At 29.7% G+C, this 23,035-nt stretch overlaps 1 protein-coding gene across 8 annotated transcripts in view; it reads left to right on the plus strand.

Moving 5' to 3' along the window:
* The first annotated feature begins 19 nt into the window (after window positions 1-19).
* The window catches only part of LOC107437190 (RNA binding protein fox-1 homolog 1-like), a 60,416-nt gene continuing 37,400 nt past the window's right edge, over window positions 20-23,035 (plus strand). For 7 of the 8 annotated variants that reach the window (XM_016049099.4, XM_016049100.4, XM_016049105.4 and 4 more), the window contains exon 1: window positions 44-474. In XM_016049099.4, coding sequence (XP_015904585.1) covers window positions 340-474 — 135 coding nt within the window. In that variant the 5' untranslated portion in view covers window positions 44-339. Of the gene's footprint in view, window positions 475-23,035 lie in introns of all 8 variants that reach the window. The other variant, XM_016049104.4, reaches the window with a different exon arrangement.

Raw genomic sequence — 23,035 nt, forward strand, 5'->3', positions numbered from 1 at the left:
AGAGTGTATTGCCCTCTGTGCGCATGCGTCATTTTACCGTCTTGAGGCGATTTCGGTACTGTAAAATCCCGCCACCCCTATTCAGCAAAGCGTGCATCCGGGCATTTGGAAAGCATCCATTCATTCTTTGTTTTTATACTTGTCAATTGCTCTCTGAATTATACTCATAAAATTTTTATAAGTAATGTGATGTCGCATTTACTCACGATTTTAACGTTTACGTGATTTAAGCAAAACCTCGATTGATCTGATTTACTTGTTTATATTTTATTAACGATAAAATTTTGAAGTGGTGGATTAATTTTTTTGTGATCTTCATCTTCTCTCATTCTCATCCCTATGGCATCTGCTATTGTAAACGGAATTTTAGTCCAAGGACTATCGGACGAAAATGACAATTCTTCAAACACGAAAGATCAAATTTATATGAATGGGACTGCGACTGATACTTCAGATCTTTTGAAATCTGACCCGGTAAGTAATTAAATGGAAAGGCCCTCCTCTGTTTGTTAGTACATAAGGAATCAGTGTTCAGGATCATTTCAATTTATTTAATGTAATTGACAACTCATACATTAGTTTAAATGTTATTAAATAACTAGGTATGTGTTAAATGTTTATTTTTATTTTAAATGATGTCGGTATCAGGAGTATTGTTTATCGATCGAAGTTTTTTAGGATAAGTAAAATCAGTGAACTTAATGTAATGTTTAAAATTTTATTAATTTTACAAATTAAATTTATTAATCTAATTATAAAACGAGTAGACTTTTTGTGATATGTAAAATTTCATTAAATATGCTTTCTGAATTTATCTGTACTATTATTCATTGTTGTACACATTTGCCTTTTTTTTAGTTGAATTTAGTTAATAGCGTAGATGTATTGAGCTTACATTTTTTTTTATGATTCGAGTTATTATTCATTAGATTTTTAAATTATTTTCTATAAAATAGATGTATCTAAAAGGCAGTAATTCATAAACTAATGAGGACATTTAAATGCTTAAGATTTTATACTTTGGATGCTTCTATCATTTATAGTCGTTGAAATTAAGCTCCAGAAAAGATAAATGTTTTATTATAAATCTTGTTTAAAGCTTTATGTTTTGATAAATTAATTTAACCAATTTGCTCATTTATGTAATGTAATATTTAAGATGCTGAATACTTTTTTTATATATTATGTATGTGAAGAAAGACCTAGTTGTTAATATTGAAAGTTCTTAATATTAAAATTGATTGATAATTAGTTCTTATCACCTCTGAGATAATGCATATCATGACTGTTTTGCATCATAAATACATTTAGATGCTCTATTTAGTATATTGGGTTCTCAATTGGTCGTTGCTAAACAGATGCTGACTCTATCCAATGATTTCTTTCGAATAATTGCACCCCTTTAAAAATTTTAATTATAATTCTAGGTTATAGGGTGCATATTTTGGTAGCTATTCTAACTGTTGCGACATGGATTTTGGTTCCTACGATCAATGTGTATGAAATTTAATATCATGATGTCTTGTTAAAAAATTCAATATTTAATTGATTTATATTATTTTACACTATTTAATATTGTTGTTGTCCAAATAAGATATATCAATATTCACAACCCGGTAACAGAAACCCTTGCGCTCAACAGCAAGTGTTGCAGATTATCGCACTATCTGTAGATTATTTTTTGTCATACGTTTCAGAAAAAAATGATTTCTTTCATTTTTAACTGCATGCACTAAACATCTCATTCTTCATCTCCGAAGTTACTGGAATCTTTGCTCACTTAATGTTTCTTGATGTGTACCTAAGTCACAGAGGCGCAGGGTTCAAAAAACCCACCTACCCAGTAAAACCCATCTTAAAGTGGGTTTTTCTAAAATTGATTTCTTTTTTATCCTCTGTTATATTGAAGAGCTATTCTATTGAAATATATATGTAGTACAGTACAGAACCCGTTATCCGGAAATCAGAAAACCGGAACGAAATTCGATAAATTTTCCCGCCATTTAAAAAAAAAAAAAATTTTTTTTTTCCTAATAAGATCTTAGGATTTTTCTTTCTTTTTGGAAAGATGTTTACCTTACTATCATTTTGGAAATAATCTTTAGTGTATTACTTCGTTTTTTCTTCTTTTTAAGATTATTTCCAAATATTATTTTTTTTAGTTGGGTTTAACAATTAAAAAAAACAGCTTTTTGTAGCGATTCAGAAAACCGGAAAAATCAGTTATCCGGAATAGCGATGGTCCCGATCGTTCCGGATAATCGGTTCTCTACTGTATAGCCTAAAAAAATGAACCTATGGTGAAAAAACTGTGTATAGAGACTGGAGAGTCACCTTGCGGACTAGATTTGACTGTATAGCCATTGATTAGTCAGTGCCTTTGATTAGCTTTCTATGCAGAAAAATTATTTCCTCAAATATTTTTTAAGATTAAAATATAAATAAAAAGTAATCTTGTGTTAAAGTAAGTTTCAAATGTGTGATGCATGTGAGTAGATACTACATTTCATATCCTGGTGTCAGAAGAAACTTTTTTCAGACTTTTGCATCAATTTATTTATATTAATTACACTTTAATTACCTATATGTTAAGTCAATTCATAAAATTAAACTTAATTATTAATATTAAAATAAGCTTTTAAAAAATAAGGTACCTATCCCTGCCCTTTCTTTTGAAAAAAAAACCCAATAAAACATGAAAAGCTGAATAAAACCCAGAAAAACTCACCCGGGTTGGGGGTTTTGCAACCCTGCAAGGGGACGAGTATCATTATTCATGCTATACAGCCACAGATACTTGTTAATAACACGGGCCACCCTCACACAACAGAGGACAACACACAGAAACACCTGGTACCTTCAGTAGGATTCAAACTCTCAGCATTTAGCTTTATAGTCAATTGTGCTAACCACCTGGCCGACTGAAAATAATTGTATATTGTTATTGGTAGGCTATATTGTAAGACTAAGTCCATCTTATGCTTCTTTTCTTTCCTCATTGATGAATGAGAAGAAATAATCTCTCCTATTTGTTTTTTTTAAGTTTGATATCGAAAGGAATTCATCAGGTAGTTAAAAGATATTTTTAGCTGCTCTACAAGTGAATTTCACGCATTGAAAATAGGAAATATTCATAAAACACCAGTCACGTGTGTGTTTTTACGCTTTGTTTTTTAAATACAAAATTTAAACAAGTAACCTGCATTCTGGAAACTTCCTCGATTTTTCTTTTCTCTATTTTCATCTAGAATCTACATACAAACTCTGCTATAGCATTAGCAATTTCAACTGAGTGTGGAACAAAGTTTTTAATCCTAAATGGAATAAAAATGAGAATTAACTAAGAAACAGTTAGAAATAATAACTTGATTATCAAAACAAGGATCTGAGTATAAATAACAAGATAGAAGCATTTAGTATTTTAATTTTAATATGGCTGTAAAATCAATAAAAATGCAGCAACAAAAATTTTTTTAAGTGGCCTCAGTTAATTTGAAATATAATTGTTTTTCATTCTTCTGGAGTGAAATTCCTCTTTCCAAAAAAGTCAAAAGTATTTTTAGTCTATAAAAAAAATCCCAACAGTATTTGTAAAATAAGTGCAGTCTGCTTCAGTGCTATTTTTTTATTGTTAGCTCTAGTAAAAGAAAATTTTTTAAATTAAATTTATATGTGATCAAAACATATTTAAATTAAAAAATAAATAAATAATAATCAGTTTTTTTTTTTTAGAAAAGAAAAGGTTTTTTGAATTTGAGATAATCTGGTTTGATATTCTAATCTGTTTTCATGTTTAGAATAATCTGAATTGAATTTAGAAGCTTTAGCTATTTCAATTTTCTTTTTAAGTATTATTGTATAATTTCAGTTTTGGCATATTTTAAAATCTTTTTAATTTTTCTGTATCATTTTTTAGCTGCCTACAATTCCTTTAAATATCATCTGTAAGAAATTTAGATTTTCCAAAGCAAATTAGTGATTTACTCACAGAGCATCTTGTGCTGATTTTTTAATATGGAACTAAATTATTTTGTGTTTTTCCGATTACAGACACACTTACTCTCAGGCTTTTGTTCCTAACCTTAGGCCACAAAATTATTTCGTGTGCTTAAGTGTACTAATTGGAGGACTGATACAAATGTTGTAAAGTCAGCAGGAAGAATAATACTTACAGTGTGTTGGCTAAGTTTAACTGTATTAACCATTCTTCACAGGTATGAGACCTGTGAGAGAATATTCAGCCATATAACATAATTTCAGGTTTGGTCAAAACAAACTTTGAAAAATTTGTTGACCGGGAAGATAAACAAACTTGAGTTTCAGAAAAATTTTCATGTAACGTTTTTAAAAAATGCTAAATCAATCACTCAATATGGCTTTTTTTTTAAAAAAATTCATGATTTATTATTGTTTTGTCTATTGCGCTGTGCCGTGGTCACAAAAAATTTCAGTTATGTTTTCTGTTATGTTCCAGTAATTCCAGTTATGTAAATCTTAAAAATGCTGTTTCCGTACATAGCAGTTTGCGAAAATTAAAAGGTTTTTTTTTTTACCCTATGTTGCTGGCTAGCAAACAATGAAATATCTATGAAAATGTGGTTAAAAAAATTTAGTAATTTGTAGTAGCAATGATACCATTTAAAAGTAACTGAGTTCTACATTTTTAATTTACAACTATAAAAAGCTTCCCAATCTTTATCATTAGAAACTACAAATTTATTAACAGATAGAATTAATTCGAGAACTCAGTCTAGTTTGCAAAGGATTTTCACTGTCTAAATTTTTCATTTGGCCGTTCAGAAAAGATAAATACTGCTCTTAAATTCAAATGTTAAGTAATATTAAATTAATACTCAATTGACCTATTGCTAATGTTTTATGCACTTTAAAATATAAATAAAAAAAAGGTTTTTATTCCAAGATTTTGTCTACTTTTGATCCATGTTACTTTTTTATTTTCTATAATTAAAACATTACAATATATTGATAATTATTATTTTAATTTCTAAATTTTAATCCCTGCTTTTTTAGAAGTTTTTAAGCTCCATTTTAGTAAAAGGTTTTTCTTGGGTTTTCAAAAGAATGCTGAAAGTAATGCACTTTGAAGAAATGTCAGTAAAATTTTATGCCAGAATTCAGTGCAAATAGGTTCAGATAGTAATATCTTTAGAGGTTTTTTTTTTTTTAACTTATTACATATCATTAAAGTCAGAAGCTACTGTATATCCCTGCATATAACAGGACCCTTTATTTTTAATTTTGAGATTGTAAATTTCTGATATGTCGTGTGTATAAGTCGACTACTGCTCATAAGTCGATTACTATTCTCTTAGTCATCATATACAGGGCTCATAGTTGTCTTGATTTTTCTGATAGAAAATGTTTTATGCTGATCTTTAGTTTTTTGTCCTGGTTTTCCTGAATTTTGAGTGTGTTTAAAAACCCCATTTTCTAAAAGTACCTAATGCAGAATTTTAATAATGCAAATAGATTTTGCAAAATTCCATAGTTCTATTTATGAGATTATCTACTAATTATGTGGTGGAGAGTGGGGTAAAACTAGGTACCTCAAATGTATGGGAATTAGTTCTGTTTTCCAGTAAACAAACTTTGAATTGCACTTTACTAGTCAAGAAGTACTTACCACCTTTGTGTTGTTGATTAATTCACAGTGCCTGTGTCAGCTCTCTCATGTTCTCTTGTTTTTTAGCTATTCTTGTTTATTGGTCATTATAGTTATAAAAATTATTTTTAGTTCAGCTTATGTGTTTACTAAAGATTCATACCTGAAACATTAAGAATTTAGTCCAATAGTATCTCTGTTCTGTTTCATTTTTATAATCTCTACTCTCTGCGTAAGACCTGGTACTGCCTTGATGTGTGTCTGCTGGGTCCATGAAAATCTGCAGTGCAACAGTAGATGAAGGTAACTACATCCAAGGCTGAACAAAGGTTTTACTGGCGCCTGGACAAAATTCAAAGAAATTGAAATGTTTGATTAACCAAAACAACGCATAACACTATTTTTTATAAAGTGTTTACGGGTGATTTTTCTTTTAACAGTAATATCTTAATGCATGCTAAAGTAGCTAAAAATAAAATCGCTTCAAAATAACTTTGTTCATTTGATGGGATTGATACAGAATAATGTAAAGTTAGTGCCAAGTAAGGAAATGTCTGCAGTCATTTACTAAGTTAATGCTAATGGGATTAACCATTCCTTACAGCGAAATTGAGCCATACAGCGAGATTGACCAGAAACAAAAATTCAAAACCAACTCTGTTCTTCCTTGTCAAAATAAACTTTTAAGAATTTGTTAACTGGGAAATCAAACTAAGCTTCTGTAAAGTTTTTTTTTTTTTAATGTTTCATTAATCACTCAGCTTCAGTCACTAATTTTTAGGTGTGAGAAAATTTCTCAAATTAAATTTTAAGAATGAGAATTTACTTTTTTAATTAATTTTTATTGTTTTGCTTATTGCACTGTTTGATGGTCACTAAAAGACTAAGGCTTTTTGAATTTCTGATGTTGGCAGATCTGCTTTCAACGAAAAAAGACACAGACATGCCCCATGGCAGTATCACGGCGACATTGTCGCAGAAAATTACAGAGATCTTGCAGAAAGAATTTTGGTTTTCTGCAGAAATTTTTTTTTCTCTAAAATTATAATAAACAGGTGCCTTTTTCTCACATCGGAGGGAAAAGAAATGCTCGTGATTTTTCTATTCTTATTTGAGAAGAATGAAAAATATAGAATAAGAAAGTTATAAGTTTCTCTTCTGGAGAAATGTTGAAAGAAATTTTTTTTTTCTTCCCTCCAGAAATCATTCTTTGACGCGCTCATTTTGCCCTGATATTCTTGTTCAATCATTCTTTAAAAGAGAGAGTTATTGCTACGGATTTTTGCATTGTTTTTTCGAAATCCCGATGTCTTTCATTGCTCAGTTATTTATATTCTCGTGAATTTTTGAAATATACCGATATTATTACTGCACGCGATCGATTTGACACGGTCGATTTGCGCCAATACTCTCACCAATCCATGCGGTATATTTAATTCGCGTGATTTCGCCGTCGATTTTTTTTCGGTAGTCACTGCTACGGGTTGCACGATTTGTAGATTTTTTTTTTCGTTTTGATGTGATGATTTGCGAAAAAGGAAATAATTAGTATGTTTTCTTGTTTAGTAAAATGTGAAAATCTCGCCCATGATATTAGAATAAAATTATTAGATTAGCTGAGTATAATTATTAGATGAATATAATTATTAGATTAAAATGATTGCTCATTAACTGAAAATACATTTTATAATGTTCAAGAATTTTTTCATGATTTTCAAACTATTTACCACTTGATTACAGATTTTTAAACTGTTAACCACTTTATTAAAATGATTTGAAAATAAAAATTCCGTAATAAGTAAATAAAATTTTGCAGTTGAAAACTCCCAAGTTTACTTTATAAATTATAATTAATAGATAATTATTATTATACATGTATACAATTAACTTTCCTGTTTTATAATTAGGCATGTAAAAATAAGGTTTGCATTAAATGTATCGATTAATACCTTTAGCTTACTTCCACTATTCAAAACGGCATAAAAAGTTTCTCCCATCTCAAGTGGTGTAAACTTCAAAAAGAACTATCAATTATCGAAATAAGATAATCAAACAGTTTATAATTGTAATCTAGTCTAGATAATAATATTAATTTTATATAATATATCATTTTTTAATGAATGAAAGCTCAAAAACAGCAATAAAAATAATGGATTTCTTAAGAAATTAAAACAACTAATTTTACAATGTTTTATTTAAATGAGATAAAAGCTTTAATAAAAGTTTTATTCATGCTATTAAGTTAACAATTCAGATGCTAAACATATACACTCTACTATAAAGCACACGTTGAATTCACTTACGAATAGCATACTAATTTTTATAACTTCTCATACCAACTCTGAAATTAAATGTAGATTTTTAAAATTTTGTGTAAAAAATATTTTTAAGTGGATTTACGAGGCTTTTAAATTCCTGGTAGTACTATATTAAATTTAAGATTAGTTTTTTTTTTATTATTTACATCTGTATGTTTGCGATTCTTGGTATTTATAAAAATTTGTATTGTTCTTTTAAAGTTTCTTCCATATAGTCCAGTTTTTTCCAGTTTTCTGGTAGAAATAGGTTTCTTCTGGTTCGATGCCAACCCTGATTCATACTTAACAATATAATATTTGATTACGATATTTTTAAGGTTTATTATATAATTATTAAATTAAATTTGTGCAATACTCCTTTATTAAAAACCGCAGTTTTAATTTTTTTTTAAATTCATTTGATTTATCTTATTTCTAATATTTGTTCTTTTATTTTCGCTTATTTACAAATAATTTATTGAATTTAATACATTTTTGATTTTTTTATAAATCGAAAGAGATTTATCCACTTGGGTTGGAAGAAACTTGCCATGCCTGCTTTAAAATACTAATTAACTCTTTGCTTCTAAATTTTTTAACTGTTTCTAAAGAGTGTAGTAAATAAAAGATTATTTTGTTTAAAAGCAAATACTTCACTTTCACTTATTAAAGTATGTCATGATATGATGGACACTAAAAATATTTTGTGAAAACAAAATTCTATTCTAAGTTACAACAATATAGATTTTTTCTTTTTTTTTTTTTTTTTTTTTTTTTTTTTGCTTCAGACCAGCCATCATGTCGTTAGTTTTGATATTGTGAAATCTCCAAGCCGAAGTGATGACTGGTCGATACTAATTCTTCACCGTCCACAGTGCTGACGTAAAATATCCTCAGTGGCAGACAGATCATAAGTTAGAGTCCCCTTGCTGTCGGGCTGATCGTGGGAGGTTTTTTTTTTTCGGTGAGGCCTAAAGCAAAACGTTTATTTAGCGCAGGACTGATTGTGCTAACGGTGATCCGGAAGTTTCCGGAGATCGAAGGTCCAGACGTTTCAAAAAATCATTGATCACAGAAGTTCCCGGAAATCAAATTCTCAAAGGTGGAACTTAAAAACACAGTTTATTTTATTTGTTTGTAAGGGAGAGCCAGAGAGATACTTTACAAGCTTATATTCATGATTAATATTCATTTTTTATCAGTAAATAGTTGTTATAATCATAGACTCAAGAAAGAAAGACATATTTGTAAATTTTAATTACTTTTAAAGGTCATCATAGGTATGTGTAAGTGGTATAAGTATGTGTAAAATTTTAAATATATTTTAAGTAAACTAAGAAATATTGAGAAAAAGGAAAAAAAAACCTTGTTTAAATTTTTTTTCAATTCAAACTTTTTTTTTTAAACTCAAATTTTCCGGAATTTTGACTCGGGCTCACAATCACCCCTGTTAGCGTTTCATAGCAGCAGGAAAAAAAATTGCACTGGAGTGTGCATTCAGTCGATTGCAGAATAGAAAATAGACTTTTCATAAGTAACTTTTACCCATAATTTATCAATCTTCTAAAATATAAAACTATATGCTTAGTATCTGTTTAAATAACATTCCCTACTCCTCAGTGTGATCGTCGTCTGGGTCTCGCAAGAAATAAGTCCGACCTGCTTAGATTACGTGGTGACAAATTCTTTTGACGCTTTAATGAAATGCTTAATTTCTTATTTATTTACGCAGTAGAAATATTGAAAATACAATAATTGAATTTAAATTTGAATGATGAATCAATTGGTGTGTCCATACAAAATGGCCTCATTTATAATATTCAAATGATTACATTTTATGATATTCAGGATGACATATCTTTATATTTTTGCTGTAATTTTTCTGTCTTTCAACTGCACTCCCCCTCACCTCACCATATGTGCCGTGTTATTGAGTGCTTGAAAGCATTTTCGCACTTCCACGACTTTATTTTTAGTCTTGATATTTACTGCTTCGTCTTGGATAAACGTTTGAGTAAAAAGGGAACTTTTCTTGCAGCTGTCAAAACAACTTCTCCGTTCATATCATTAACCTATTTTGAGATTTCACAAAAACTAACTTTACTTAAAATCCTTAATCATGCAGAAGGGGTGATTTGCGTGTTTTTCTTTCTATGTTTAGTCACTTAAAATGTTAAGCGTTGTTTCTTTTAATTGTTTTTCCACCCTGTGGTTGCGTGAAAATTGTTGAAAACTTGAATTTCTTTTCGTTATGCTTTAAAAATAAACCAGTTTCCTTAAATAGTGCTCTTATAGACAGAGTCATCTGTTAACTTAACACTTGCAATTAAAGATTCCTTGTAATAGGTAATTTACGGTTGGTGTATGTAATATATTTGATTGTCAATTTTGGTACTTATGCAAGTAATTTTCTGTCCAAATTCAAATCATATATTTTCTTTTAAATATGTACCTAAAATAACTATGATTCGTGGGGTAAATATGAAATAATTATTTTTAATATGAAATAATTATTTTTAATATGAAATAATTATAAAAAAAACGCTTTTTCAGATTATTTTTCAATTGATGTGTATATTTTTAACACGTTGTACAAAAACGAAAATGCACTTACGATGTTTGGTGTTTTGTTTAACCAAGCGCAGTAGATATATATTTAAATGCTGGACAGAATAGTCGATAAAATGCCCATTGTGTGGGATGGTGATTTTTTTCCCTTTTAAATATGTACCTAAAATAACTATAATTCGTGGGGAAAATATGAAATAATTATTTTTAATATGAAATAATTATAAAAAAAAAAAAAAACGCTTGGTCAGATTATTTTTCAATTGATGTGTATATTTTTGACACGTTGTACAAAAACGAAAATGCACTTACAATGTTTGGTGTTTTGTTTAATCAAGCTCTGTAGATATATATTTAAATTCTGGACAGAATAGTCGATAAAATGCCCATTGTGTGGGATGGCGATTCCCCCCCCCCTCTCTCTCTCTCTCTCTCTCTCTCTCTCTCTCTCTCTCTCTTTGAAATAAACAACTGGGGGTTGCAAATTCAAATAGAAAAATAACTGCCACTAAATTGAAAAGAAAAAAAAAGCATTTAATAATTTTTTTTACATGTAATCATCTTTTTTAGTTACTGTTCGAAAATTTTTAGTATTTTGAGCAGTTAGTTGGAAATATCATTTAAATTAATAAGGATTTAAACTCATTTTGTTTTGCTATTCCGATTCAAATACTTCAAGTTTCATTATAATTATTATTTTTCTTTTGTTTGGTTAATATTTGTATTCTTCGTGCTGGAATCGTTGAGTTTGTTCCGAAACATTACATATCGCTAAATAATGTTTTAAATGTAACTGTTCTTATTTATGCTGCTTAAAAATAGTATTGGTTGTGATTTTTTGTTTTTGATTCTTTCAAAATGTCTGACAAAAACTCGAATGCATTTAAATGTTAGCCAGGGAAAATAACTCTAGTAGACAGTATTGTCGCGAACGATTATTATTTTGCAGTCATTATTGTTTCATTCTCTGCTGTATGATCAAATTGCATGGAACGAGTCATACGTGCCTCTATGGTTGGTTCCCCACCATTATGTTTATCGATTTTGTCTGCTATCGCCTGCACCATAGTCGCCTGCATCCTTTGAAGTCTAGTCTAAAATTCCGAGTTCATTTAGAAATAATCATTCACTTTTGCATGCGAAACATGTGGATATAATTTTTTAAGTTAACTTTAAAATAGTTTTATATTTTTACTATCCACAACTTACTTAATTAATCATTTGTTTAGGAATTACAAATTGCAAGGTGATTTTCGTTTATTAAAATTTGTATGAATATACTTAGTTCAGTTAATTATAATAATTAACTGAATATTGTTAATCAATGTCAGTTATACTTTTATTATGTCGATATATAAAATATGGCTTTCTATGAATTGTTGTGTCGAAGTTATTGGGTCGAATGTTCGAAATCGTACGATAAAGTCGGCAACGATTAATATCCTATTTCTACCGATATCGATTATAGCGATATATATGCCTATTTCTATCGACACCGGTCAAATTACCGCTTTTCAAATGGACGTTATATTCTTCTCTGGTTGATTGTTAATAATACGGAATTTAGTGTAGGTAATGAATTTGAAAATAATTATCTTGTAATAAATTTTTAAAAAAAAAAATCATTTCCATATTCTGATCGTTTCCTTTTCATGCGTCTTCAGATATAGAATTTCATATATGTTACAGTGGTCAAAAGACCGCTCACGATAAATAACGGTAGAGTATATATGATTATCAGGAAAAACGAAAAGATAGATATACATATTGAACAGTTTAAGTAGTTGCATATAGAAAAAGTGGTGCACCACCTATGGCCGTCATTGAAAAGCCGACCCAATTTTGGGTTTACGACTACCAATGTTCAACTCCGTAGCCTTGTAATTTTGAACCCTATCCAAAAGACAAGGGAACTCTTGGATCAAGTAATGGAAGAAATTTTGCCTACGTGGAGGACTTTTTGATGGAACTCACCCGCTTTTGCATTACATGGAGAGGAAAACCACGAGTACCTCCCACAGTTAGCCTGACGGCAAGGGAACTCTAACCCATGACCCGTCTCCCACTAAGGATATTTCACGTCACGTGGTTGTGGTTGGTGCAAGCCGGGTGCGGAATTGGTATCGCTGGGATTCGAAGCCGGTTCACCTCAATGAAATGCCAACACTCTATTCCCTGCTCAAATCGGGGAATAAATTTCTGTCTCAAAATTCATTTGACCGCTAGTAGATTTAGTGTTAGTTCTTTTATTTCATATTTTTCCCAAAACGCCAAGCGTTCCACAGAATGCTGGAATTACATATATTAAAAGCAACATATATATTGCTTTGCTATAAAGTTGCAATCAACTGTGATTCCTATCTCACTTTTTATTAAATTGTATAAACATAAAGATTTATTCTGATGATATCCTTATTGTTATTTAGTTCGTATCTGTGGCAAAAGAGGTCCTTAATTTTCTTTTCGAGCTATTTTCACTTGTATATTCGAATGGTAATAAAATTGCTGGATTATTCATTTCACGTGTTTTAAGCTATGTGTATTGATGTTTTGAACGAAAAATTCAAGTAGAAATTATGTGTATATATTTATATATGTCCGCTTTTAATAAACAATAGCATTTTTTTTTCCACTCATGACTGTGTAGTACAATTTAGTTGAGATAATAATTTCCATTTGATACTGAAAAGTATTGTTATTTTCGTACATTAACGATCCTTTGTTTAATAAAATGAGGTATTCTTTGAGATTTTAACAATGAGTGCCGTGAATATGAGATTGATGAAATTCCAACTCCAGCATGGTTAAAATGAAAAAAATTCTCGACTTTATTGTGTCAGAATCTAAACATTCTGTATTAAAATAATAGTTTGCAGATTGTCATGCGTTGGACAACGCATCTTTATAAAACATGCGTTTATTTCCTTTTAGGTTTGCGATAGTGGCATTCATTAAATTTACAAATTCTATGAATCGTGGACGCAATATTTATTATACCTATCAAAAATTATTGCCTATTTTAAAAGTATGCGCATATGCTTTGGCTCGTTGAATATTAAAGACTGTTTTTCAAAGACTCTGTAAGCAGCAAATAATAAGATGTTTTGTTTTTTTTTTTGTGTTGATATTTATTTAGCTGTTAGGAATTGTTGCAGTTTTTCATAACTGCTACCTACATAAATAATTTATAGTATAGATAACTGAGTGTTCGAATAAGCCTAAAGTAAATTATTAAGTTTCAAGTGCCGAAAAAAGATTTTGTCAATATGCAAAAAAATTATTGCATGATTAATTCCCCTTTGCGTTATTCTGAATTCGCAGACATTGGGAATTAATCATGATTTTTAAATATTCCTATCTAGATTTAATAATCTCGCAGGTTTGATAACTTTTAAAACGTTAAAGGTTCTTATTTCCGTTATAAAATCCAGATCACTCTGTATAACTGAACAGCATAGACAAAATTATAACTTAGCTACGAGTTTAAACCATGTCTTTTTTTTTTTTTTTTTTTTCTTCATTTTTCTTTGTCGAAAGACAAACACCCATAAAAATTCATTTCTAAATGTTTTCTGTTCTTGCCACTTGAGTTAGATGAATGCTCACACAACAAAAGCTTAACCTCCATAGAAATAGCTTAATTAAAGATTCTGAGATGAGTAATAACGGTCTCGGCAGGAGTCCCAATTAAATGGCATTCGACCGTAACGGTTCAACCCACTCCCCCCACCCGTTTATGACGTCACATAACACTGAAGGAGAAAGGGGTGTTATGAAAGACATTTTTTAATTTGTTGTTCCTCAGTCCTTTGTCCCTATATAATGAATCCCGTTCAATTATTGAAGAACACGATGTGTTTGAGAAAGAAGAATGAATTCCTTTTAATATCTTGCGATTCCTTAAAAGAGAATATTAATGCTTATATGAAAGCAGAGCTCGAAATTAATGGTGGGCTGTTGGTCATACCACTAAAATTGTACTCGAACAATAATCCCCCGAAAACAAAACTATATAAAGGTATGGTATGCGGGGTTTTTTTTTATATAAATATTATTTATAAGTTTTTGTTTCGGTTTTATTTTTTCTAAAAATAGCGTATTTCATCGTAATTGTGAATATTACACATTCTCTACATTGTATTTTTTAATTTAGAATAACAATTACAATTTTTAAAATATATATATTATAGACGTACTAATTGACCAGGGATTGAACAACGCTCTTAATTACAACCTCTGCTAATAACAATAACCGATAATTTATACAAAGCAGCAACCTACTTCCATTTTACTAGGAGGGAACTATAAAGTATTACCACAATCGCTTTGCATTATAAGAATACCTTAATTTTAAACAACTAATTTTAAGTATTAAAAAATAATTTTCATCAACTCTAGAAAAAATAATTTTTCCCACTGCTTATTTTAGTTTTGTTTTGTACAGAATTTTAAAATGTAAGAGTAGGTTTCGTTTACATTGTTTGATTATAAAAACTATCTTGCCTTTTCTGATTGTGGTTTGTGGTAGTATCTATGTTTTTTTTATGGGATTTTATTTAGTGGTTATAGTTAAATTCGATTATGCCATTTTAACGATTCTTCATGTAATTTAAAATTAAACTTGGCAATACTAATTTGCTTAAAATATTGAAAGACAGTTTTTTTTTTTTTTTTTTTTTCTTAAGATAATAATTTGTAGAAAGTTGTATAAATAAAGTGGGGAAGAAGAAAAAAAAAAGAGTTTTAAAATCGAATAAGTATCAAAAGTAAATAACATTTCCAAAATTCCAATCAACACCTTCATATTAATCTGAGACCGTAAAAGTAGCTTTAGAGACAAATTTTGTTTTCAGATTTATTAGCCTTTAAAGTTAAACATTAAGTAAAAAAAAAATAATAATAATAATCTCTTTTATCCATAAATTATTATCTCTCAATATTAAAAAAAAAATCATTTGGGCATATTTTCTTGGAATTCAAGTAATGAATCTTTTTGGAAGCCATTAAATCATGCAAGCCGCCGTAAGTATAACGAACATTCGAAGTTCCCCCTCCCCCCTATCTTTTAGGTATTAACATATTTGTATTATCGTATTGAAGCGACTTATTCTAATTCGCCAAATAATGAACTAGATCTTTATATAAGCATATGTTGTGACTGAAGAACAGATGGTTTTCATAATCTTTAACCTCTTACTAGTACAGCTGTTCGCGGAGGTTTTTGTTGCGCATGTTTGAGACATTATGCGCAGTTCCTCCTCCCCCTTCCCCCAGTAATGATGTATTTCCTCTGTGTTGGTATAATTTAATAACTTAATATTTTTATTTTAAATGATGTTGTATATTCCGCCAAGATTCAAGATTGGCACCTATTTACTTTCAAATATATCTTTAAAATGTTCGAAAATTTAAATACAACGTAGATCAGTAGAGTTGGAACATAGCTGCCAACTCTACTGGATTTTCCAGTAGACTACTTTTACATATTGTGTCTACAATGCTGTGAAATCGGTTGTTGAAACTCCAGACTTTTCTTAAAGTCCTACACGGCCATATACTCTATTATAATGCTTGTTCATTTTTTTTTCCTTAAATAGAATTAGGTAAATAGTTATAATTAGGAAAATCCAATTTTATCAACTCAGACTTTTAAGCAACCTTTCTTGCCTCTTCCTTGATACTCTTGAGTTAGTGAAATGCGGACCCCACCCAGGCTCAACTCTCCAATTTTTCCCCCTTCTTTTTTTTTTTCTCACATCCCTTTTTTAGCCCCCTCCTCCCCGCATCTATCTCCATACATGTGAAGTAACACTTTGTGGTGGCATCGATCTCCCTTTCGCTGTTTTTATGTATCTTATTTCCCTTTTCCTTTCTGTATTGCATGAGAGGGAAAAGTTAGGAAGGCCATCTCGTATATCATATTTTGTTTCACTACATATATGTCTGTTAGAAAGAAAAATCACTCTTCCACATCCAGCATTTTGAGAGGACATTAATACGCATGTAAATTTCATGTTGGGTTGGTTGGTTCACTGGCCATCGTATCAGTAGTTTATTTTCTGGCCTTATTTACAATGGTTGAAAGAGAATTTTTGTAATCGCTATTCTTTTCATCGAATGCCGTGGAACCATGTAGTTAGGTGGTTCAGTCGCACCTTGCTACTTTTTATTGACACTTTTCTTGATTTTTCAATATTACTGATAATATTAATAATATTACTGATCTAAATTACTGATAATAATCAATATTATTGATCTAAATTTTATTTTAAAAAAGGGGAGTTGATTTACTTGTCGATAAAATTGAATTTGTTAAGAAATTAGCTTAGAAGAATTTTTTTAATAATTTATTTGTAATTAAATTTATTTCAATTAATTATTTATTAAATACATTTAATGTTTAATGTCTCAAGTAAATCCGACCTTCCACTCTCTCTCACTCTCTCACAAAACGAAATGACGATAACTTATCATGGGTGAGTTTTTAAATCTGGACATAGCTCGAAATGCGTGTCCATGTTGCGTAGCGTTTTTAAAAAGTGTGTAAAGGTGCTTTTTTTTTTCATTGTGTGTTTTTAAAAAGAGCTTAATTTTGCCTTTTCGAAAATGAGATTTTTTTTTCCCTTACCATGTCGATTTTCATCACGTATTAGGAGCTGGGTTCGGTGAGATTATTGCACTCTCATGTGTAACTCTGCTACGTACTGGAAGTCGATACTCTCAATTTCAGGCTTCATTTTCCACCCTCTGATATCGAACCGAAAAATCTCTTGATCATTTTATAATGGCTAATAGAATCAAGAAAAGAGTTCTTTATCAGAAACTACTTATTTTATCATGATCATGTAAAGTCTTTAAAAATTATTTTGCATTTTGTTAATGTATATAGTGCTTAAAATTGTTTTTTGAGTTCTTAAAAAGTACTTAAAAGGTGCTTAATTTTTGTTGAGAGATTTGGCTACGCACATTGGTGTCTACGAAAATGGACATCATAGCATTTCATTCCGTTTTACCAACTTCTTTTATGAGTGTTTATTTTTTATTTGAAAAGAAGAAAAAAACTAATAAATCAAAATAAATTCGTTATGTTATAGCGTCCATTGCTTAAATCACTTGATACTTTTATTCATTTATTTTAAAAGACTTAAAAAGTCAAACATGAAGTTTTAAGGGGGGTGGGAATGCATGTAAAAAATGAATTCGGTGTGTCATTTGTAACAGAAATGCCTTTGACTATATCGTACTTTTAAAAAAATTAACTATCACTTAGTATTAAAACTTTTCAAGGATTTGATGAAAATTTTTATTGAATATGAATCGGAGTCGAACATTTCAATTGCAGACTTCACAGCTGTAGTAGAATTACTGAAAATGTTTCCCTTTTTTAATGAATTTATATTTTATTCAATATTATATATTTCAGTTTAATGTGGATGGCATATTTCGATAATTTTATGTTACTGCGTATTAAGGGTTTTCATCGAATAGAAAAGGAATTCACTTCCACCTCTTGTTTAACCGAATTGCCCGAAATTCCTTTATTCAGTAACTAATTAATATTTTAAATAATGACTGTTTCATTTCATTTATTAAAATGTTTTCTGTCGACCTTAATCTTAGTTAAAAAGAAGTTCATAGTTTTAGAAGTTTTAAAAATATTTAGCTTTCTCGTTTTAAATTTTAAAGTTTTAATTTTTTTTAAATTGACTAAGTGTGGACTTCAAAAATGCTTTAAAAATACTTGGAACATTAAAAATTAAAATCCCATAACTATGTTCAATGAGATTATATTGCTTAGTTATTTAGTAGATATGGAAATTCCAGGCGTACAATTCTTGCTAGGTTAACATTTAGGAAATAAAATCCATTTTCTATGATACAGCTCACATTATCTCTCACTGGTCAGTTTTTTATTTCTCATATTACGATTAAAATGCCTAATTAAATATTTTTTATTAAATAAAATTTATGCAATCTTTTGTCTAGTCAAATGTGATAAAAACAAAAGAAGAAATGGATCTATAAAAATACTGACTAAGCTTTCACGTTCTTCGACCTTTAAACGTTTATATTCTTCTTTCCTCTTTGGCTGCACGTTCATCCATTCTGTCATTTTATGTATTCGCGTGAGGTAAAAGTAGTACTATTTTTATTATTATTATTCATGCCACCTCCTCACTCATAAAAATCAACATTTCTTCGCCCTGCTGCTTTCTCTTTATGCCTTCTCTTTTGCGCCATTTTGATTTTTGGAAGCGCTTAAGAAAAAACAAGACACTTAACGTGGTGTCCAGTTTCTTTAGATGGAAATTTATGATAAATTTGGTAAAAGGGTCGTTATGTAAACGTGATGGGAAGATCGTAATGCTTGTGAATTGCAATTTTTGGGTGGATATAGTTTCTTCTCCATCAATTAATGCCGAACGTCCTTTTTTACAGGCGCTTACGGAAATATAACATAAGTTTACAAAGATTATTAGTTTCGATCTAAACTTTTTCAAAGCAATTATTTATTTTGAATCTTGTCAAAGGTATATCAAACGTTCAGTTTATAAATACGCATTTTAATTTTATTTATATATTTTTTCAAATTTGATTAAAGAAATTTTCTGCAATGTTTAAATTCTTGAAAATAAAGAGTTCAGAATAATTATTTATGAAAATATTTCAAAGTATTATAAAAATTTAATTGAAAGAATACTTTTTCCTGAGGATTTCACATAATTTTACAGAGGTGCCTACTATCATGGTTGAGTAATAAAAATTACTGTTTTTGACCGTATCAACCTTCTTAAAATGGGGGGGGGGGCTCTACTCTTTAAACGATTCTAAAAACAAAAAGATTTATTTAAAACTAGAAATTTTTAAAAATAAAAAATAAAAAAAAAAACTTGTCGATCCTTCGAACAAGCAATTCTGAAACTTTATCTTCTCTCCTTTTAGAAAATTAACAGAGGTTTGTGCGTGAAATTGGATGCTATTGCAACAATTATTTCATGCATACAACTGTTTTAAATATACTCGAATTGCCGTAATATAGAGTGACATAATAACCCGTTCCAAACAGATTAGATTGTTTTAGTTAGATTTAGTAACGCATTTAAATTTATTTAAATGTCATCCATTTTGTTTATTTTTAGTTTCCTCTTGGCAGCTTTTAACTGCTTCTCACTGACTACAATTATCTTGTCCCCAAATAAAAAGTAATTGTTAGCTGGTGTTTACGTAAATTTTTAAGCTCTTGAAAAGGAGAAATCGGGATAAATTAGTATCCAATTTCCTGATTATGATTAAATGAAAACCTTAATTGCTTTCTTTCTCGATATTTTCTTATCATGAAACTGAGACAATACTCCCCCAAATATTTGGTTTGCTATAGTGACATGAATCTATACATTTTTTACCTTCTTGCTATCAAAGCAGTGTGTTTAACAAATAAATAATCACGGTACTTTTCAAGTGCTGATGAAGAATTGTGTACTCACTCATTTAATCTAATTATTTTTATCAGGGGAGCTTTTTCGATGAATGCATCAAAGATAAAAGTGATGCAAATTAGCAGCAAATCCCCTTATTAAAAAAATGAATAAATATTTTCTTTACAGAATTAAAGCTGGTCAAGTAATCTAAACTGGTCGTTTTTTGGCCTATTAATGCATGCCAGCACTATGACATATACTCCGTAAAAAGGTGAGTTCCTACACGAATTAGCCGTTATTTAAACATAAAAATTTAGTATTTTTGGTTAAATGACTTTTTAAGTAAAAATGAAGTAATACACATTATAAAAGAACATTAGTCATTTCACTGAAGTGCCCAAAAACAAGAACTGGGGCACTTCTAAATGATTGCTTTTAAATGCAACTTTCTTCAAAAAAAAAAAAAAAAAAAACGGAAATAAAAATGATAAACATCGAAAAAATAGCGGAAATTGAAAAGATATAAACATCGAAAAATTTCGTTTTAGAATTGAAACGTTATATAATATCCCTATTACAAAATTTCGTTATTGTATGAAATTCGGCGCGGGGAAGTTTTTTATATTTTAGTTAACAATTTATAAGGCAAATTACCTCCGATTGCAACAACCACTATTTCAAACATTGTTTCAAAATTTTTCGATCTAATCAACCATAGGTGAACTTATTGCTATGGCCATAGATGGTTCACTATAGCGGGCCCGACTGTCTTTAGTATTGTTAATGGAAAAAATTAGGATTTTACTATTCTTACAAAGGTATGTTCGTTACTTTTATTATTTTATTCCTTTTCCTATTTTTAAAACGCCATTTCGAACCGGAACATCAATACCTGTTTTATTATTCTATTAGTTGAAGCGTCTTATCCACACAACTATTTTTGCTATAAAATACCAAAAATACTTTCAGATCAATATTGACCTAAGTGTTTCTAAGAAAGGTGAAAGAAACATTCTAAACAACCCTATTTGCATGAAGATATTTTGTTCTTGCTTCATTTAGTGCACCCTCTTTCTTAATGGTGAAACATTTGCGCCATATTGGAAAGAAATGTAAAAAGTAATCTCAAATATATTATGGATAATTTAATATGAAAAAATTAAAGGAAAATATTTTATCAATTTTCTTATAATTTATTGATCCGACATTTAAAATTTATAACACAATAGTTCAGTGTTCATCCTCAAATAAGCAAATAACTATTTTTCATTATTTGGACTAACTATTTTTTATTATAACTTTTTTTTATTATTTCACTATTTTTAATTATTTTTCATATTCAAATATTTTTAATTTATTTTGGCAACACCGTTAAATTAGCTGATTTGCTTAGTATTCGAAATCCATTCTCATTTATTTGAAAGAAAATCAGTTATTGATTATAGTATGAATTAAGCGTGAGCAGAAACTGGAACCTAATATAACAAATAATATCAGTTTTAATATTCTACTCAAACTAATCTTATACATTGTGTCCCAGGACTATTGAGACAAATTTGAGAGGAGGTAGGGGGGACATTACAAAGATTTAGATTTGCATAACAACAAAGGATCGGAAATGTCTTCGTTCGCCGCTAGATGGTGTTGTTAACAAGAGCATTGGAAGAGACAGACCCCCACCATGCTCTCCTGATTTAAGAAGCCTGAATTTATTTCTTTGGGATGCATTAAAAAGTACTGTGTACAGAACACCTGTGGATTCTGAAATGCTTCTGGTTGCAAAAGTCGTCTGTGTTGCTGCGGATATCCTACAAAATCGAGTGTATTTGAGCTAGTCCATGGCGCTACGGTATAACGCATGCATCGTTAGTAATGGTAGAAACTTAGAACATCTTTTGTGATATTTTCAGCTATCATGAACCACAGCGCGTGTAATATCTTCGTTCAATAAATATTTCAGATGATTTCAATCTTCTGTGTCTTTATTTCTTGTACCTGGCGCACTTCTTTCCCATGACGTTTTCCGACCCTGGGCGTGATGTCCCCTACCTCCCCTTAAAGTTTGTCCCAATAATCCTTGGACACCCTGTAGATTATTGAAACTTTCGTTAATCAATCAGAACCTTAAAAAAGGTATAACCACTGCACTTATATCATGAACCTATGTTATTTACTTATATTAGTATATTTGGTGCAGTTTTTTTAGCACAATACCTAAATCAAAAAATGATCAACTTCGCAGAAAAATTAAAGTTAGGAGCAAATGGTGGCGACTGAAATCTTGATGAAGGATTTTTTGCGAGTGAAACAGCTAACATCGGCATCCCTCATGTTGTGATAATGTTTCATGAATAATGTTAAATTAACTTATTGCTCATTTAAATGAAAGAAGAAAAAAAAATTTCTATTAGTTACCATTCATCTTTTTTACTCATGACAAGATACGATTGTATCGAACCAATCGCCGCGATCAAACGTTACGATGAAACACGACGGCGTATTCGCACATACGCGCGTATTGAATAATCAAAATTGCCTCTTTATTATTTTATCATTCTTTATCAATTTATTTAATAAACTAGTGAACGTTGTTTTGTCGAATACGTGCAGAACGTCTAATTTTATTAGGTCTTGTTGCAAAGAAATCAGAATATTAGATACAATTATGCTCCTGGGACCACGATTAATTAAACAATACTGGCATAACAATTTTTTACTGAGTTCATTATCCAGTAATAACTGTTATTGTTTAATATATGTATAATTTCGACTGAAAAAATACGTAAATCGTAAAATAATTGTCAAATACTCGTATATCCGAGTTCACACGAACCGCGTTAACTAAGGCATTCATTTAGTTGTCTTTATAGTTATGTTATTTTTTAGTTTAATTTATGTGTGATTTTACACCTGAAAGAATAAGTGAAATGTAAAATGAATGCCAAATGTCAGGTGTGTTTATTTTAAATACGGGAAATGGGTTGGCTGTACTTTTTTTTTCCCCGTTACTTAATGTTTTGGAATAATGATTTAAAATATTACCGAAATGAACATTTTTACATTTAGGTGTTTATCTTGTCTACCACAAATATTTATTCACCCTTTTCACTTCAAAAAATAATAATGAT

Source organism: Parasteatoda tepidariorum, chromosome 1 (assembly GCF_982258835.1).
Source record: "Parasteatoda tepidariorum strain Cologne lab strain chromosome 1, Ptep-v5.0, whole genome shotgun sequence".
NCBI classification, from domain to species: domain Eukaryota; kingdom Metazoa; phylum Arthropoda; class Arachnida; order Araneae; family Theridiidae; genus Parasteatoda; species Parasteatoda tepidariorum.